Source organism: Neopsephotus bourkii, unplaced genomic scaffold (assembly GCF_033783945.1).
Source record: "Neopsephotus bourkii isolate Nb327-2 ecotype Australia unplaced genomic scaffold, CSIRO-AGI_Nbou_v1 NB_533, whole genome shotgun sequence".
NCBI lineage: Eukaryota > Metazoa > Chordata > Aves > Psittaciformes > Psittacidae > Neopsephotus > Neopsephotus bourkii.
Window position 1 is genome coordinate 714,531 of NW_026901034.1, and position 17,441 is coordinate 731,971.

Consider the following 17,441-nt stretch of genomic DNA (forward strand, 5'->3'; position numbering starts at 1 on the left):
CCATGCACAGAGCACCCCAGCAGGACAGACCCCAGGGGTCAGAGAGATACAGGCAGTTCCTGTGCTGCTGCTTTTCAGGAGGTAGGTAGCTGCATTGATTTGCATAGGCAGCAGCGCTGTGCTGACAGGAAGGAAGGCTGAGTGAGACCCACAGTGCAGGAAGGGGCGAGGAGCAAACTGAAAAAGAGCAAAAGCCACCAGGCTGAACCGCAGCCGGTGGTGCGTGTCTGGGGAAGCCGGACCCACCTTCCCCTGGTGCTGCCCTGAACACCACCCTGGCCACCAGGTCCCATCACATCCACAGGTCCCACAGGGCAGGAGCCACCAGCCGGAGGGGTCCATTTTCTACCTTGAACTTGAGCATCCAGGCAAGGAGGAGGCAAAGCTCTGCAGATAAAGGGCTGAGCAGTGGCACGGAGGGGCTGCATTCTCCCACCGTGCTGAGGATGCCTTCTCTGCTCTCCTGCTCCCACACAGACCTGGGGGAGGCAGCACAAGGCCGAGGTAAGGTTGTGGTGGGGCTTTGGAGGGATACGGCGAGAAGGGGAGGTGTCGCTCTGGCCTCCTATGTGGGCACAAGCGGCTGCAGACCTCTTGCTGTGATGGCCATGTGAAATGGAGCCACTGAGCTAACGTGGCACGGCCAGGAGCTGTTGGGCAAAGGTCCCTGGAATAGGCAAGATGTGGCCCCTTTTAAGAACTGAAAGGCTGCAAGAAGTCTTCTCCAGGCTGAACAACCCCAGCTCTCTCAGCCTTTTCCCACAGGAGAGGTGCTCCAGCCCTCTCATCATTCATTCCTGTGGCTCTCCTCTGGACTTGCTCCAACAGCTCTGTGTCTTTCCTGTACTGGGGGCACCAGAACTGCACACAGTGCTCCAGGTGGGGTCTCATCAGAGCAGAGTAAAGGGACAGAATCCCCTCCCTTGACCTGCTGGCCATGTTCCTTTGGATGCAGTCCAAGATACATTGGCCTTCTGGGCGGCTGCAAGCGCACGTTGCCTGCTCATGTCCAAGGCAGGGGGTCCTTCAACGCTCTGCTTAATTAACAGAAATTAATAACGTGAAATCTTTTTGGTTCTGCCAAGGGGCGGCAGCTACAGCCTGGCTTCGGGGTGTGCTCAGCTCGGGGGATGGCTGGAGGGGATGGCTTGGCAAATGTCTGCATGCAGCCCTGGAAGGGGATCAGTGCAGGCAGGATGTATGGCAGGAGAAGTGCAGAAAAGCTCCGCAGGTGTGTCAGTGAAGGAGCCCGAGATCCCCTGGAGGAAACCCGGCCAGGAAGTGGTGGAAAGGTCTCATGGGGCTGGTTTCTCTCTGTTCCCATGTCTAGGGGAGGGAGAGCAGGGTGAGGTGTTTGTGCTGCTGGGGCTCAAGCTGCACCCAGACACATCACCCCAGACTGGGGACCTTTGATGAACCGGCTGCACGGTCAAACCCTGCTGTTTGGAACATGAAGAAGGTTTGGGACAGGAGGAAGGCAATGGCTGGGTTGAGGGCTTCTGTGAGCTGCAATGGAGTGGGTATTTCTCTGCTCCTTCAGGTGCTTGGCTAATGATGCCGTTATTATATCAGATAAATGGCTTCTGGCACAGGATGGTCCCAAGTTCTCACAAGAGTCCCAAGGCACAGGGTGACGGATCTGTCTGGGCAGGGAATGGCTGCATTATGAAAACCAAACCCACCTCCTGCCAAGGAGGAAGATCTGAGAGGTCAGGTAGAGCAGAGAGGCAGAAAGTATCTATCTGCTGTGTCCAGGCACCTCCATGCTGTGGGCATCCCAGGACTGACACTCTGTCCCGGATTCCTTGGCAAGCTGCTTTTTGTCCATGTTGTACTTCCAGGAGCAAAAGCACATGTATGTAATTAAAGCCAGAGATGAGCTGAAGATGATGTAGCCGAAGATGAGCAGAGATGTAGCTGAAGCAGCTACATCTAAGCCTGTGTTTTATGGTATTGGTGCCAGGCAGTTTGAACCCTGGAACACGATGCATATGGTGGAAAACACAAAGGGTTGTCTGTGCACATGGTCAGGGGCCTTTCAGCGTGGTGGTTTTGGCCTCTGCTCACAGGCATGGTTGGATGTGGGCATGGTGGGACATGGGAGAGAAGCTGCTGGAAGAATACATCAGTGTCGACTGGACATCCTCAGATGGGAGGACTTTCCCCTCAGCTGGGCTTCTGGACCACACCGGGCAAAAAAAGCATCAATGCCAAGTTCTTGGAAACAAAATTTGTCTCTGGGGCTTGCAGATGCCATCCATCCCACCCTCCAGCTTCCTGCCCCAGTGCCCCTGGGGACACAAGCAGCACAAGCCACTGCTGGTGGGGCAGGGCTGAGCACCTACCCCTGCTTGATCCTGGCCAAGCACCAGCTGCAGAGCCAGGGTTGAACTCCGCTGTAGGATGGACATGGACACTGCTTTCCAGTCTCAGGCACACAGAGTGTGGCACTTCCCAAAGGTGACTCCTCCCAGCAGCCTCGGGATGGGCTGGAACACAGCCTGGGGACACCTTGGATCTCTGTTCCAGAGACTGGCTTCGACTGGCCACTACCCTTCAGACAGCTCTTGTAGAGTTGATCATGCCCTTCACTCTCCTGGGTTGCAGCCTCCAGCATCACTGGGTGGTCCCGGAGCTGCCCCCAAAACTTCTACTGGAAGCAGGACAAAAATTGCAGCCGCTGCAGTATTTCTCTTGCTGCTTTATGTCTTCCGCTGCTTTATTCTCTTGGTCAGATGCCTTTGTACGAGGTGACCCACGGCTGCTGGTTTCCAGTAGCAGCTTCACACTTTGAAGTGGCATGGGAGGACACCATCAAATACCCTCTGGTCTTAGAACAGGCTTCCCCCTACCAAAGGGCTTTTTCTTGACAGTTTGGTTCACAGAGAAAGGGCTGCCGGTAACATTGCTGCAAGCAGCAAAACCTCCTTTCATTTTGGTAGTGCTGCAAAGATGAGAGACCCGGGGGCTGCATAGACTTAATTGGACTTTCCAGGCCAGTTACAGACAAGAAGACATCAAAGGTGAAAATTTCCCTGTGTATTACTCAGCAAGCTCCTTTAATTGATGGTATGTCAACTGATGAAGCCACTGGCTGAGGGCAAAGAGCAAGGTGAGCTGCTGCTGTGGCCCTGCAAAGCCCCTGTGTGGAGAAAAAGGCTCTGCTGTGGGGCCACCATCACTGCCAGGGGAACGTGTACCTCCACCACATGTGAAACCAGGGGTCAGAACTGGGCAATCAAGGAACAGTGGAAGGACCTGGGTTTCCCTCTTGGATGGAAAGGTGGTGAGTGCAGACCCAGCTACATCAGCATCCCCCCACTTCTATCAGGGCCTGTCATGTGTGAACCCACCTGGGCCAGTGTCACCCCTTGAAACCTTAACCCACTCCAAAGGAGGTGCTGCAGAAGGGTCGTGATGGGAGGTCAGCCAGTGCAGTCTGTGGGACTCAGCTCTGGGAGATGCTGTGCTGGCCCTCAGTCCTGCAGCCTGGCCACCACCTGCACTGATGCTGGTGGCTGAACCCTCTTGTTTCTTCTGGGACAAATAAACCCCAGCATGGACCTCTTGGCAGGAGGATGAACAGAAGAGTCTGCAATGGAGATGTTCTAAGCACCTTAACCTGACACCACAGACCTAGCCATGAGCCAGAAATTCTACCCAGTTTCCCTGGTGAAGCTACATTTGTGCTTTCTCCCTGTACCTGTTGGTGAGGCTGCACTGAAGCCCCCGCAGTGCCCATGTCCTGCTCAGGAGTGGGTTTGGGCAAAGTCAGCACAGGGAACTCCTTGTCTCTGACCACCATCATGGGGTGAGTGATCTAGGGCATTTTGTAGGCCAAGTGGAGGTGAGGAAAGGGTGCCATGCCAGGAGACAAAGGGCAATGAGACACTGTGTTTGCATTGTTTCTGTAACCAGACTGCCTGGGGCTGAGAAGTTTCCATCTGGACACGGCCAGCTCCTGGAGATGACTTTGGGGCTGGTAGAGAAGCCATAGGTGAAGCTGGGGACCTTCAAGCATGGAGGCACTTCCCTCTCCATCTCTGCTCAAAAAACAGTTGGACCCAGTGAGAGGACAAACTTCTTAAAACTAAAACACCAAACCCTCAGTGTGGTTTGGCAGCTGCCAGAGAGGAGGAATCAGGTAGATGCTCCTTGTTCAGGCAATGATTCACCAATGTGAAACATTGCCTGGGGACCATCATCCACTTTCAGCAGCTCCACTGCTGAAAGTGGAGCATCTACAGAGCTCTACAACAGGATGTGGTGTTGGCTGTGCTCAGCAAGCCCTGGTGGAGGCTCTAGATGGTGGTGAGGTTGATTCAAAACCAAAACAGGCTCTTCATCACTCTGCTGCTGCCCCACAACTTCCTTCACAACACAGAGAAGGAAACGCATGAGTGCTTCATAGCCCTGATGTCCCTCTGGTGGCACTTGGGTATTTGCTGGGTGATCCACAGGTGACACAGGGACATTGTCAGGGCAGTTAATGCAATCACTCTGCCCTAGAAAGGCTCCAGCATAGGTGGTGATGATGGCATCAAGTTCATGGCATATGAGGCAAAGATGCTGCAGCGTGATGGTCCTGGCTCCGTCCCTGTCAGGTCCACAGCACCAGAGACGCTGCTCTTAGCCAAAACTGATGAATGGACCCTTGGCTCAACCACAATCAGTAATACATTAGCTCAAGTGGGCTCCCTCCCATGCTGACCCTGATCCTTTTCCTCTTCTTCCACCAGGAACATGGATAAAGGCTGAGGAGCCCCAACTAATGCTGTGAGTCAGGCAGGGGGACACAGGGCAGTCCATGGGACGGCCTTGCTGCTGCCAACACAGTGCTCCTTACCCAGGGATCATCATATCACAGGAGGCCTCTGATGGATGGTGAGTGGTGGTGGGCAGCCAGATGTCCATCATCTTGGTGGAGTTTCATATTAAAAACTGGGACAAGGTGGGCACCAAGGTGTGAGGGCAACAGCAGCTCCTGTTCCAAGGGCTTGGGGTCTGCTCTGCTGGCACAGGGGGAACAGCTGTCCCCAAAGAGAAATTATCTTGCTCAGACTTTTATCTTTGCATGGGCTTGGTTTCCAGGAGGAAATGTTATTTCATGATTGTGCTTTTCGGTTTCTTTGACACCAATTCTGCTAGCTGCTGCCTTGACCAAGCATCTCCTGACAAAACAGCCTGCACTGCTTTGGGGTACCATCCTCTCAAGGGCTTTGGCAGGTCGCTCTGGAGGTCTCTTGTTTCCCCACACTACTTTCAGAGTCAGAATAGGTGCCCCACAGCTGCCTCTCCCCATCACCCCTGAGCAACATGCCCAGAGCTTGTTCAAGGCCCAACTCTCCTGTTCTCCTGTCCCGCAGAGGCTTGGATCAACCGCTACCACAAGCAGCTGGTGAGGTCCATCTCGCCGCAGTTCCTGGAGGAGATCATCTGCTACCTGCGGCAGCTGGACCTGCTCACAGCAGAGGAGGCAGAGTGGGCGCAGGAGGCGAGGTCCCTGCCTGAGCAAGTGAGGGCTGTAGTGGACCTCCTGGCTGGTAAGGGCAGCTTTGCCTCCCAGTCCCTGCAGACCTTCATCGAGACCACCAATTCCCAGCTCTACCTTTACATCACTGTCTACGGTAGGCAGTCTACTTTGGACACAATGAGGGGTGTCTGCACACATATCCTTGCTATGGGCACTTGCTGGAGCACCACAAGATGTGCACAAAGCTGGGAAGCATTGACAGCTCTGATGGGAGTGTCCATGCAAGTGATGGTGCCATCGCAGGGTCTCTGCTAGGGAAGGACATAGCCAGGGGGTGACAAGGGCTCTCTGACATGTCTGAGGGACCTTCCTCCAGGCCCCTTGCTGCCTTCAGCACACTTCTGTGGGAAGCCTGAGGAGTCTTTAATGTCCTCAATGTCCAGATCACAGCATTCAGTCCCAGCAGCTGGGCTGGGAACAGGGGGATGGCAGAAAGAGGATGGCTGGGCAGCCCTGACCCCATCTGTTGGTGCCTGCATCAACTTCATGCTCTCCTTGCAACCCTCTTGCCATAAGAGGTTTTCCTCCTGGTTGGAAGGCTCCGTCCTTGGCTGGTGTCTGCAGCACCATCCCCTGCTTGTCCAGCCTTAGCTGAAGGGTTTAAATACACTGTACCAGTGGCTGTTGTACCTGAGCCAGGTGAGCAGGACAGGGTCAGAGACGGTCCCCAGGTTCAGTCAAGACTCCAACTCGACAGACAAGTTCCCGGCGATGAGGCATGGCTGAGGTCAAGCTGGGAAGTCAATCCAGAGGTCAGGGTGAGATCGAGTCAAGGCAAATGGGCTCAGACACAGCCCAGTGGCCACCAGGCAAGTGCAGAGCAATGAAGTCCAAGATCAAGGTCCAGATCAGCAAGGTCCATAGCAGGCACAGGCATAATGGCACTGTAGACAAGTGGTCCTGAAACATAGTTTAGGTAGTGGCTGAATGCCCAGGGCTGAGCTTAAACAGGCTCCTGGACCAATGGGTTGATGCTGATCAGTGCCATTTAAGCCTGTTAGTGCCCTCCAAGCACATACCTTCCTGTCTGGATGTAACAGCTCTGTGAGGTTTCCCCTCTGCTTGGGCATGGCAGAAAAGTGAAGCACCTCTCAATTGCATTTGTGGTTACCATCCTCTTCCTCAGCCCAACCTCCCATTTAATTTCTCTCTGTGCAGAACCCATGGTGCAGAAGCACCTGGAGAATCTCCAAAGCTACTATGGGAATGGCTTGGAGATAGGTTCCCTCCAGCGGCTCACAAACCTGCTGCTGGTGGAAGGTTTGACTGATATCCAGCAGAAGGAGCATGACATCCTGCAGATCGAAGCCACTAAAGGACTACAAAATGTATCCAAGAGCATCCCTCTGGAGAAGCTCTTCCTCCCTCTCTCCAAGGTCAGCATCCCACCTCGGATCTCTGTCACCATTGGAGTTGCTGGGATTGGCAAAAGCACACTGGTGAAACTGTTTGTCTATACCTGGGCAAAAGGGGAGATCAACAGAGACATCATCTTTGTGCTGCCCCTCACATTCCGGGAGCTCAACACCTATGAGAAGCTCTCTGCTGAGAAGCTCATCTGCTCAGCGTTCCCTCACATCACTGAGCCCAACTGCATCTCGGCGGGAGCTGCCAGGACCCTGCTGATCCTCGATGGCTTGGATGAGTTCAAGACTCCTCTGGATTTCTCCAACACAGTAGTGTGCACTGATCCCAAAAAGGAGATCCAAGTGGATAACCTGATCACCAACATTATACGTGGCAACCTGCTGCGGGAGGCTTCTGTCTGGGTCACGTCACGGCCTGCAGCAGCCAGCCAAATCCCTGGTGGCCTTGTTGACCGGATGACAGAAATAAGAGGTTTTGCAGCTGCAGAGATGAAGGACTTCTTGGACCAGATGTTCCTAGACAACAAAGACCTATCTGGCCAAGTCCTGCATCACATCAGTGCTAACAGGTCATTACATGCCATGTGCACTGTTCCTGGCTTTTGCTGGATTTGTGGTTCCTCAATTGGTTATTACTTAAAACACAGCACTGATCAACCCCAAGAAACAACTGGTGTCCCCAAGACCCTTTCAGAAATCTACTCCTACTATTTTAAAATGGCTCTGAGCAGCGACTGGCCAGAAAAGCCAAGAGAAACCCTCAGGATCGAGCAGGCTGTGAACAACAGCAGGAAGATAGTGGGCAGCCTGGGCAGGCTGGCCTTCTATGGGCTGCTGAAAAAGAGATATGTGTTTTATGAGCAGGACATGAAGGCCTATGGCATTGACCTCTCCTTGCTGCAGACCAGCTTGTGCAGCCAGCTCCTGCTCAAAGAGGAGATGCAGTCCTTCACAGCTTACTGCTTCTCCCACTTAACCCTACAGGAGTTTCTAGCAGCCATCTATTACTACACAGCTGCAAAGCGGGCAATATTCGACCTCTTCACGGAGAGCGGGATGTCCTGGCCCAAGCTGGGTTTCCTCAACCACTTCAAGAACGCTGTTCAGAGGTCGCTGCAGGCAGAGGACAGGCAGCTGGACATCTTTGTGCGCTTCCTTTCCGGGCTCCTGTCCCCGCAGGTGAACAAGCTGCTCGCTGGGTGGCTGCTGGTGAAGGACGAGCACAACAGCTTCAGGAGCCAAGCAGTCGGCTTCCTCCAGGGCTGCCTGAACACTGACTATGCCATCTCCTCGCGGGCAGTGAACACCATGCACTGCCTCCATGAAATCCAGCACACGGAGGTCGCCAAGATGGTAGAAGAAGCAATGAAAAATGAGAGCTTGGCAGGGATGCTCACCCCTGTGAACTGCTCTGCCCTGGCTTATCTCCTGCAGGTTTCTGACATCTGCACGGAGGAGACAAACCTCTCCAACTGCCTCACCTACAACATCTGTAAGAGCCTTCTCTCCCAGCTCCTATTCTGCCACAACCTCAGGTGAGTCCTGGTCAGATTGCAAGGGAAGCAAGCAGGGATGATAGGATGGGACTCAAAATCCTGGGTGTCAGTGGGAGACAGGGGCCCACCAAGAAAGAACTGCCCTAGGGCTGGCCATGGATCAGCTCTGCCTCTCTGCTGGAGTTTCCCACCTGTGATGGGCAGATGTCACAGGAGGGTATAATTTTCTCCACTGTTCTCCAAACACTTGATTTTACTCTTCCCTTGTTTCTTCTCCAGGCTGGACAATAACCGGTTTAAGGACAATGTGATGGAGCTGCTTGGCAGCATGCTGAGTGTGAAGGACTGCCACATCCAGAAGCTCAGGTAGGAGCTGGCCCAGGGCAGACAGGCTGTTCCTGGGGATGCAGAGCAGAGCTGGGGCACCTCAAAACCAGGGTGGGGGTCTTCTGGGGACGTCTCTCACACTGGCTGCCCTGGGTACTATTGACAAGCACAGCCCCACACAATCTCCCACACCAAGGCATGGTGACCTTACTCTCGCATCCTTGCGATGGCTGGGCAGGCTCTCTCACCCAGCCCTCCAAGGACCACTGCCTCCTCATTGTTCCTAAAAGTTTGTGTAGAAGTCCATGCATTATCCCAACAAACTGCTTTCCAAGGGCACAGCTGGTTGCTGGACACCATGGAGCATCTGACACACAGAGGGAACAGGCTCCTGACCCAGAGCTCTGCCTTGCCCCAGACAGATGGATCCCCACTGCTCCCACCTCCCTGCCCTTCTGAAGTGGCTGTGCAGAGTCTCCCATGCTGTGACCTGAGCTCCCTTTTCAGAACACCAATGAATTTTAAGTCTAAAAACTCCCCTTCCACCCTGCCTTTGCAATGCCCTGCCTGGGGTCCACCCCAGGACAGCAGACCTCAGAGCATCTACCACTTTGCATGGCTGTACCTCATATCAAACATTCCTCATGACTTTCCTCTGCTCAGCCATCCAAGCTGTGTCCTAGGACATGCTAGGATCCTCTCTCCCACCCTGAAAACACCTATTTTTTCCCTTTTCTGGGCAGTTTGGCAGAAAATCAGATCAGCAACAAGGGAGCCAAAGCACTGGCCAGATCGCTGCTGGTGAACAGGAGCCTGACAGCACTGGAGTAAGTGTTCCCCCTTTACCAGCTCCTGCCACACGCATTCCCCACCTGGAACCACTCTCATGGCTGCAGTGGGGCTGGATCCCACTCAGCCCGACGGGGCTGAGGAGGGCCTTCAGCCCCAAAGCCACTGCTGCTCAATAGGTGAACATAACTGTTGCAAGCTCCCGGGCTGATGTCCCAGCTCAGCAGGGCCGGAGACTGTGCCACGTGAAGGCATTTGGCTTAAACTGGACACAGGTCACTCTGGTTTTGCTTATCTTGGCTTTTCCGTGTGTCTCACCCCAGCCTGCGGAACAACTCCATTGGCCCCACTGGAGCAAGAGCACTGGCTGATGCGCTGAAACAGAATCAAGTTCTGCTCTCCCTGAAGTAAGCCTTAACTTCTGCAGCACCTCTGGGGGTAGATCCCCAGGACAAGCCCTCTCCAGCCCTCTCCTGTCTCATCAAGATTTTCCCCACCCCAAGGCCAGCACATGGGGAGAACCTGGACATAACCTGGTTCAGTTGTACTGGGCAGCAAGCATGAGTGCAGCAAGCAGAGACCAGGCAGCCCTGGGGCAGAGATGTTGGGATCCTCCTGCCCGTCAGCTTCAGTGGGTCCAGGTTGAGGTTGAGGTCCATCCCTTGCGTGGGAGCTCACAGGGTGTTGTTGCATGGAAGGAGACATCTTTCATGGGAGAGACGGGAGTGAGACCCCTGGGCAAGGATGCCTGGGGGCCAGCTGCCCTTTTCATGTCAAGGACAAGGGCAAGTAAATGCTGTGGTGGTGGCCACTGCCGCTCACAATCCCTTGCCCTGCTTCTCTCCCCTTGCAGCCTGCAGCACAACACCATCAAGGAGGAAGGTGCCACCTTCCTGGCTGAGGCCCTGTTGACCAACCACAGGCTGACGACCCTGCAGTGAGTGTCTGGGTCCTGCTGTCCCCCCTCCCTGCCACTGAACAGACCGAGGTGCCACTGATGGGGATGTAGCACCTGACATTCACAGGTACCTTCCTCACCTTTGCAGCCTGCAGAAAAATGCCATCGGAGCCCATGGTGCCAAGAGAATCGCAGAGGCGCTGAAGCAGAACTGCAGCCTGAAGGAGCTGATGTAAGAGCACGAGGTGGAGGGATGGTGACACCAGCACCATAGATCTGTGGGCAGGAGCTGTGGGCAGGGGCTGGGCCATGTAACACAGGCAGGATGGGCTCTGCCAGCTTTGCCCCATGGTGTTGGTGTGGGTGAAGGGGGGCAAGGACCACAGAGCAACTTGTGGAGCAACCTTGTGGAGATACTCTTCATAGCTGTGGGTGTGCAGGGAGCCACATGAAGAACCAGGAGGACAAGTCTTCTTTCCAGCAGAGGCAAGCAGCAGGTCTCCAGGCCCTGTGGATACATGTTAAAAACTATTTCAGCTCAAATCCAACATAGAAGAACAGAGGTGCATGTAGTCTGGAAATGAGACTGCAGCAAGTTCATGCTTATTGCTGGAGTAGAAAGAGCCTGGGGGAGGTGAATCCTCTTGCAGCAGGTCTGAGCTGGTTACAGCATGACTGCCAGTAATGCCCTTCCTCTTGTGTCTTAGACTATCCAGCAACTCAGTAGGAGACGATGGCTTGGTTGCCTTGGCCGAAGCTCTGAAGGTGAACCACAGCCTGCAAAGCCTCGAGTAAGCACCCCTCTGTGCCCTGTCTCCTGCTTGCCCAGTAGAGCCCAGCCTTCTCACTCCACCACCATCTCCCACCCTTCACAGTAGACTCAAACCACCCCAGACTCTCCCCAGATCCCTCCCACATCACATCCCCTGCAGGGCCATAAGGCTGGAGCACCATGGAGCAGTGTCAGACAATGCTGCCACTGAAGGAGTTAATCCTAACCCAGATGATGATTTTTTTTCTCTGCTTTTGGAGAATACTAGTAGCTTTGGGCCTTCTCCCAAAGGCTGTATCCCAATGGGAATTAGCTGACACAGAAGGTAACAGCAGAGTCAGGGTGGGATGCTGGGACCCTCATCCCCCTTGGGAACTGCAGCCAGAATGGGTTGCTCCTTCCACCCAATGTGGAGAGCTGATGGCTCCTGGCCATGAGCTGCTGTGCCCAAGGTCCATCACTGGTTTCCCAAGGCTTGACAAGGACACAAAATGCACAGGAACCACATGTCCAGCTGAGCTGGCAGCCACAGTGATGGCCAGACAATACTGTCCAAAGCACTGGCAAACCCACTTCTGCTCAGTAGGGCCAGTGGCACTGTGGTGAGCAGGAGATGATCCTGGCCTGGCTGCTTCAGAAGTTGGTGCTTTAGCCTTGGCTCGCCTCCACACCTCCTGTGGCTGGGAGATGTGACACTTCAACCCCAAACACGACTCCACAGCCTACCTGCAATGCCAGGACTGGTTCATCTTCACATCTTCCCCCATTTGTCTCAGTCTCCAGAGCAACTCCATCAGCAGTGCTGGGGTCACCGCACTGACAGCAGCTCTCTGCTCCAACAAGGGACTCATCAACCTCAAGTAAGTGACCAAAACAGGCCAAAAGCTGCTGCTGCAACACAGAAACTTGTGAGCAACCTGGGTTTGTGCTTGTTTTTTTCTACAAGTACTCTGGGATGCTGAAAGCAGACTCTGTCCCTCCATCAGCTGTGGGCATCTTCTCTCCGCAGTTAGATTTCTTCCCTTGGGACAGTATCCACTCACGTCCCACAGTGAAATGATGGCAGCATGATGGGAGACTGAGAACAAGCCCTGATGAGCAGCAGTGCCCACAGCTGTAGGATGCACAGGGAATGGAGATGCAGATGCTGATAGGGATGCAAGGCAGGCAGTCTGCCACCGTTACAGTAGATGGTCTCAGATTTAGGGCAGGGGACAAGGAGGGGGGAACAGACAATGTCATGCCTCGACAGCCCCATATGTCTTTCCCTAGCCTGCGGGAGAACTCCATCAGCAAAGAAGGGGGTCCCGCCATCGCTCATGCCCTGCGGACCAACAGCACCCTCAGGAAGCTGGAGTAAGTCCCATGGGCCACAGAAGGGTGTGAATGCTGCTGCATAGTCACTGGAGCTGTCCCAAACTCCATGTGTGACCTGTGTCCTCTGTCCCCTGCCTCTAGCTTAGCAGCCAACCTGCTGTACGATGAGGGCGGCAAGGCCATCGCTTTAGGGATGAAGGAGAACCGAGCGCTCAAGTCCCTCCAGTGAGTTTCCCCTTGGACCTGGCTTGGTTTGAAGCTGCTTGCAGGGACACTGCTCCTGGGCCTCAGCCCCTCTGGTCTGTGAGAGTGGGGTCCTTGGGTCATCCTTCCACAGGTGTGCCATGCCATCTGGATGGAGCCACCATGTCTTACACATGGGTCACTTCCTGGCCTCTGCCACACTGGATGGGAATGGGTGGGTGCTGAGCCTGGAGGGACGGGGGCATTCTCACCACCCTAAGCTTTACCTATTGTTTTCTTCTGTTTGTAGCTTGCAGTGGAACTTCATCCAGGCAAAAGCTGCTGCAGCCCTAGCACAAGCATTACAGTCCAACAGCAGCCTGGCCAGCCTCGAGTAAGTGGGAACATGGGCAGACAGGTCCTGGGCAGCATCTTCGTACAGGGACCTGCACAAGGACTCTGCTGTCACATTGATCCAGGGGAGGTGGTTTTGCCTGCTGCCTCTTCCACGTGCTCCAGTCCATCCTGTGTCTCCATCACTTGTACCTGGCTGGGGATGCTCTAAGTGCATGTGGCCCAGGGTCCCCCATGCTGTTTAGGAAAGCCTAGTACACTGTGCACTGTCTTGCTGCCCCTCTCCCTGCTCTTGGGTGCCTGGACCATGGGCAGGTTGGCACCTGCATGTCTTAGCTTGCAGGAGAACGCCATTGGAGATGAGGGAATGGTCGCTCTTTCTGCTGCGCTGAAGCTCAATACAACCCTGGCACATCTGCAGTGAGTATCCGGGCTGTGGCAGGGGCCTGGCATTGCAGGCTGTCTAATTAGCTTGTCCAATTAACACACCATGGCCCCCTCACCATATGTAGTGAAGGTCCTCGCTCTCTTGCAGCCTGCAGGTGGCTTCAATTGGTGTGGCTGGTGCCCAAGCCCTGGCAGAAGCTTTGATGGTCAACAAGAGCCTGCAGATCCTGGAGTAAGTGCTCGGTGGGGCCAACAAGTCCCCATGGCTGTGACACTGCTCCCTGGAGGTGTCCAGGACCCTGGTCCTTAGCTCAGCATCCTTGCATCATGTCCTACCAGACTTGGCTTGTCCCTTGACTTGCTGGCATGGGGACACGTCTCCCAGCTCCTCTTGCCCCCCACGGCTGTCACTCCTCACCACCTGCCTTTCTCTGCAGCTTGAGGGGAAACTCCATTGGGGTGGCTGGGGCCAAGGCAATGGCCGATGCGCTGAAGGTGAACCGCAGCCTCTGCTGGCTCAAGTGAGTATCCTGCTCCCTGGGGTGAGCCAGAGAGAGCCTTTCCAGACCTTCCTGGAGGCCAGCAGTTCTCAGTGAGGCAAACCCCTGAGCTGAGGGCTTTTCCCAATGCCCACTACATGCATTCCCTCCTGGTAGCCACATCTCCCTGGCTGGTGCTTTCTGACCCTCCCGCTTCCTGCAGCCTGCAGGAAAACTCCCTGGGCATGGACGGAGCCATCTGCATTGCCACTGCTCTGAAGGGAAACCACGGCCTCACCTACATCAAGTAAGTGGCCACTGCATTGGATGGTGAGGCAAGGATGGGAGAGACAACAGGAAGCGTCACAGGAGCTTCCTCACTGCTGGCACTGCCCATTCCCAGCTGCCCAACAGGGACCTCCCCAGTGGGGAAAGAGAAAGGACACATTGTGCTCCTCCCAGGAACCATACCCACTCAGCTTATTTCTTCCCAGTCCCTCTCTGCGGCTGCCTCTGTGGCAAAGAACCACCCAAAAGCAAAACACACCCTAAAATATCACAAGAATGGTCTGGCTCAGCTCCTCCCAGAGCCTTTCTCCAGAATAGCCCGTGGGTGGTATGGGGAGGGTACAGATGATGCTGGATGCTGGTGTAAAGCTGGGAACATCTCTCATACACATCAAGGATCCTGCTCTGCCTCATGTCCAAGCCTGAACTCCTCTTTGTTCCCAGCCTGCAGGGGAACCGCATTGGCCAGTCGGGAGCCAAGATGATCTCCGATGCCATCCGGACAAACTCCCCCAGCTGCGTGGTGGATGTGTGAGGTGCCTGGCTGCAGCCAGGAGGTGACCCAGTGGTTCCTTTGGCCAGCATGGATTTACAGGGAGCTGCCTGGGCCCTGTCTGCCTGTCGCAGGGAGGAGAGCTGGGTTGAGCAGAGCTCCTGAGCTACCTGGTACAGCCCAGGAGGACCACAGCCTCTGGATCAGCAGCACAGGAGGGTCAAGACTCACTTGTGTTGAAAGCTGAGGGATATATGCCATGTCCCTGCTCATCCAGGCCCTGGGGGAGTCTCAAGGAAGGGGTGCAATGCAAAAAGGAGGGAGCAGGGGGCAGATCCCACACACCAGCCCTTCTTGTGTTCATGGGTGACTTACCACCACCCTGGTGCCAGGGACTCCCTCCTGTGATCTCCATTGGGTTACAGTGCTCTGCGCAGACTCTTTCTCACACCAGGCATATCCTGACCACTCAGAGCTCTGCTCTTGCCCCAGCCTGAGGCACTGCAGGTAAACGTTGCAGCCAGGGCTCCAGGACTCTGCTCTCAGCACCAGTTCTTCTCTATCTGCTTCTGGCAGGGATCCCAGGAGGATGAGGTGAAACTTGGGCAGGATTCACAGCAGCCTCTTCTCACCTGCCGAAATACAGCCCAGTCTGCAGGTTCCTGCGAAATCCCAGAGAGACAAGGAGAGGTTTGCTGATTCCTTGCTCAGATGAGAGTGATACTATGGACCCAGGCACTTCAGAGCAGATCATAGGCAGTGAGTGCAGCCTGTGCGATTTGCCCTCAATAACAGGTTGGTGCTGGCCAAGCATGCCTGAAGTGCTTGGTAGTGCTGTTCTCTATCAAAGAGACCAGCATCCCAAGGCACATGCATGGAACCACCTAGAAAAACCTTGGGAAATGAAGAGCCCTCATGATAGTGGGAGGAGGAGTGGGAGGGTGAATATAAGAGGAACAGCACTGCATGACATGGGCTGTCTCCAGCACACGTGTCTTGGTGCTGCACCGGGACTGCTTTAATACGAAGTTCTGCCTCTCAAGTTCAAGCTGCACTTCTTCGGTCTTGTGCTTGTGTCATCAGTGTGACCTTGGGATGCGGGGATGCATCTTCCCAATGTCCCAGCTGCAGGCAGGGTCCATCCCGAGCAGGTCACCTTTCTGACAGGCAGCTGCTGAAAGCAGAGGTGCTGGGTGATGCGTTCATGTACGTGGCAGAGACCCAGCAACCCTCCAGAAGGTGCCAGGTTTGCAGGTGGTCCAGTAGCCAAACTATGCAACTGCCCCCTGAGCCCCTTCCAGCCACTGTCCCCTCTCCCTACTGCACCCCAACCAGAGCCCACACTGTGACACACTGCTGCTGCACTCAGGGCTCAGGGACTGAGCAGGACTCAGACCACTCAGGGACCTCTGTGGAGAAACCTCCTGGAGAAATGCCGAGCTGAGAGTGGCAATGTGTACATATTTGGGAATAAATCGGTTCTGAGCTGAGAAGATGTTGTGGGCAGCCTTCTGTTCCTTTCCATTCCATTCCATTCAGGGTGCACTGTGCTCCGCTGCCCTGGCTGCGTACCCTTCCCCTGTGCTGGTGTGACATGAGGCTCATGGCTTTTCCACAGACTCCAACATGGTAACATGGAGTGATTTAAGTCCTGCCCACCTCTTTCACCACTATTTCAGGACAGGCTGAGGCTCGGGTCCAGCTCTGTGCAAAGCCCGTGCCTAACCCTGAGCTGGAACCTTACCTAAAACACTAACAGAGAGAGTGGTCAACAATGCCAAGCCAGCTCCTGTGTCCTGGAGCTCCAGAAAACAAGGAGTTAACAACAATTTGAAATAGATTTCATGGGTCTGTCCACCTATGTGTACACCTTGCTATGCACAGACAATCCCAAGAGGAAAGCTCAATGCTAACCATGGCTTGAACCTGGTGGCTGTTCTGGAAGGCAGGTGACATGTACCCTGGTTCTGGGCGCACAAGGTGTTAAGTCAGTGTTCTGTTTCACCCTACAATAAAGGGAATAACATGGAAAACTAGTTCTGAAACTGCAATGCAGACTTGGGCACTGGGCCCAGTTTCATGGGAAGTCTCACAGGTCAGATATATCTCAGCTCACAGGGAGGACCAGACCAGATTTCCTGCATAACACAGAGAAATGTTTTTGGACCAGGTCCTAAAAATCAGGACATACTTAACCCTTGGGAGAGGCATGTGGTGAGTGCAACCACCTCCTCCCTGACTGTCACAGCACCACCCTAACGGTTCTGCAGGAGGGGTAAAGCACTATCTGCTGTGTCTGCTTTCTTTGAAGTGAGGTGAAAAATGCCAATTAACTTTGTAGAGTACAAGGAAGTGCCCTAACACCAGCCAGTTTAGCTCCAGCCTGTAGGACTGTGTGTGTTTCAGCACATCACTGCACCCATGTGTGTCCCATCACTACACAAAACCTGTGTTGCATTCACCTGTAAACTTCTGTCCCAGCTTGACATGCCAATTCAAGCTGTGAGCTCTGCTGATGGAGAACTGCCTTGGGTGTGATGGTTCCACCTTTGGGTTCAACGACACTGAGAGATGAAAAAGCTCTTGGGTTTTCAAGTAACTCACGTGTATTCTTTCCTTCGGCGTGGTAATGGAGGGGGTGGACCTGCCTCTAGGCTTCAGATGGAGGGGACAGCAAAGTACTTTGCTGATGCAAGAAAAGGGAAGAGCAGACGACAGCCAGAACACTCTCATCTACCCTCTTGAATATACACCAAAG

The 17,441-nt window shown here is 54.4% G+C and overlaps 1 protein-coding gene across 5 annotated transcripts; it reads left to right on the top strand.

The window, feature by feature from the left end:
• Positions 1–16,584, top strand: NLRC3 (NLR family CARD domain containing 3). Of its 5 annotated transcripts, none has more exons than XR_009725052.1 (19): positions 1–504; positions 4,740–4,884; positions 5,367–5,627; positions 6,692–8,435; positions 8,676–8,762; positions 9,467–9,550; positions 9,836–9,919; positions 10,366–10,449; positions 10,559–10,642; positions 11,118–11,201; positions 11,959–12,042; positions 12,455–12,538; positions 12,641–12,724; positions 12,993–13,076; positions 13,373–13,456; positions 13,572–13,655; positions 13,861–13,944; positions 14,080–14,209; positions 14,635–14,699. XR_009725052.1 is itself a non-coding variant. In XM_061350646.1 (19 exons), exons 2-19 carry the CDS (start codon positions 4,878–4,880, stop codon positions 14,723–14,725), a joined length of 3,282 nt encoding a protein of 1,093 aa, XP_061206630.1. In that variant the 5' UTR covers positions 1–504; positions 4,740–4,877; the 3' UTR covers positions 14,726–16,584. The 5 variants fall into 5 exon arrangements, 4 of the variants coding, with proteins under 4 accessions (XP_061206630.1, XP_061206631.1, XP_061206634.1 ...); XM_061350646.1 differs by having other exon boundaries at positions 14,126–14,209; positions 14,635–16,584; XM_061350647.1 differs by lacking the exon at positions 13,373–13,456 and having other exon boundaries at positions 14,126–14,209; positions 14,635–16,584.
• The last annotated feature ends 857 nt before the right edge of the window (positions 16,585–17,441 follow it).

Excerpts from the sequence above, each read along its gene's own strand:
- NLRC3 (XM_061350646.1), top strand. Across the intron at positions 5,628-6,691 it reads CCTTTACATCACTGTCTACG|AACCCATGGTGCAGAAGCAC; the intron begins GTAGGCAGTCTA and ends CTCTCTGTGCAG. Across the intron at positions 10,450-10,558 it reads CACAGGCTGACGACCCTGCA|CCTGCAGAAAAATGCCATCG; the intron begins GTGAGTGTCTGG and ends TCACCTTTGCAG.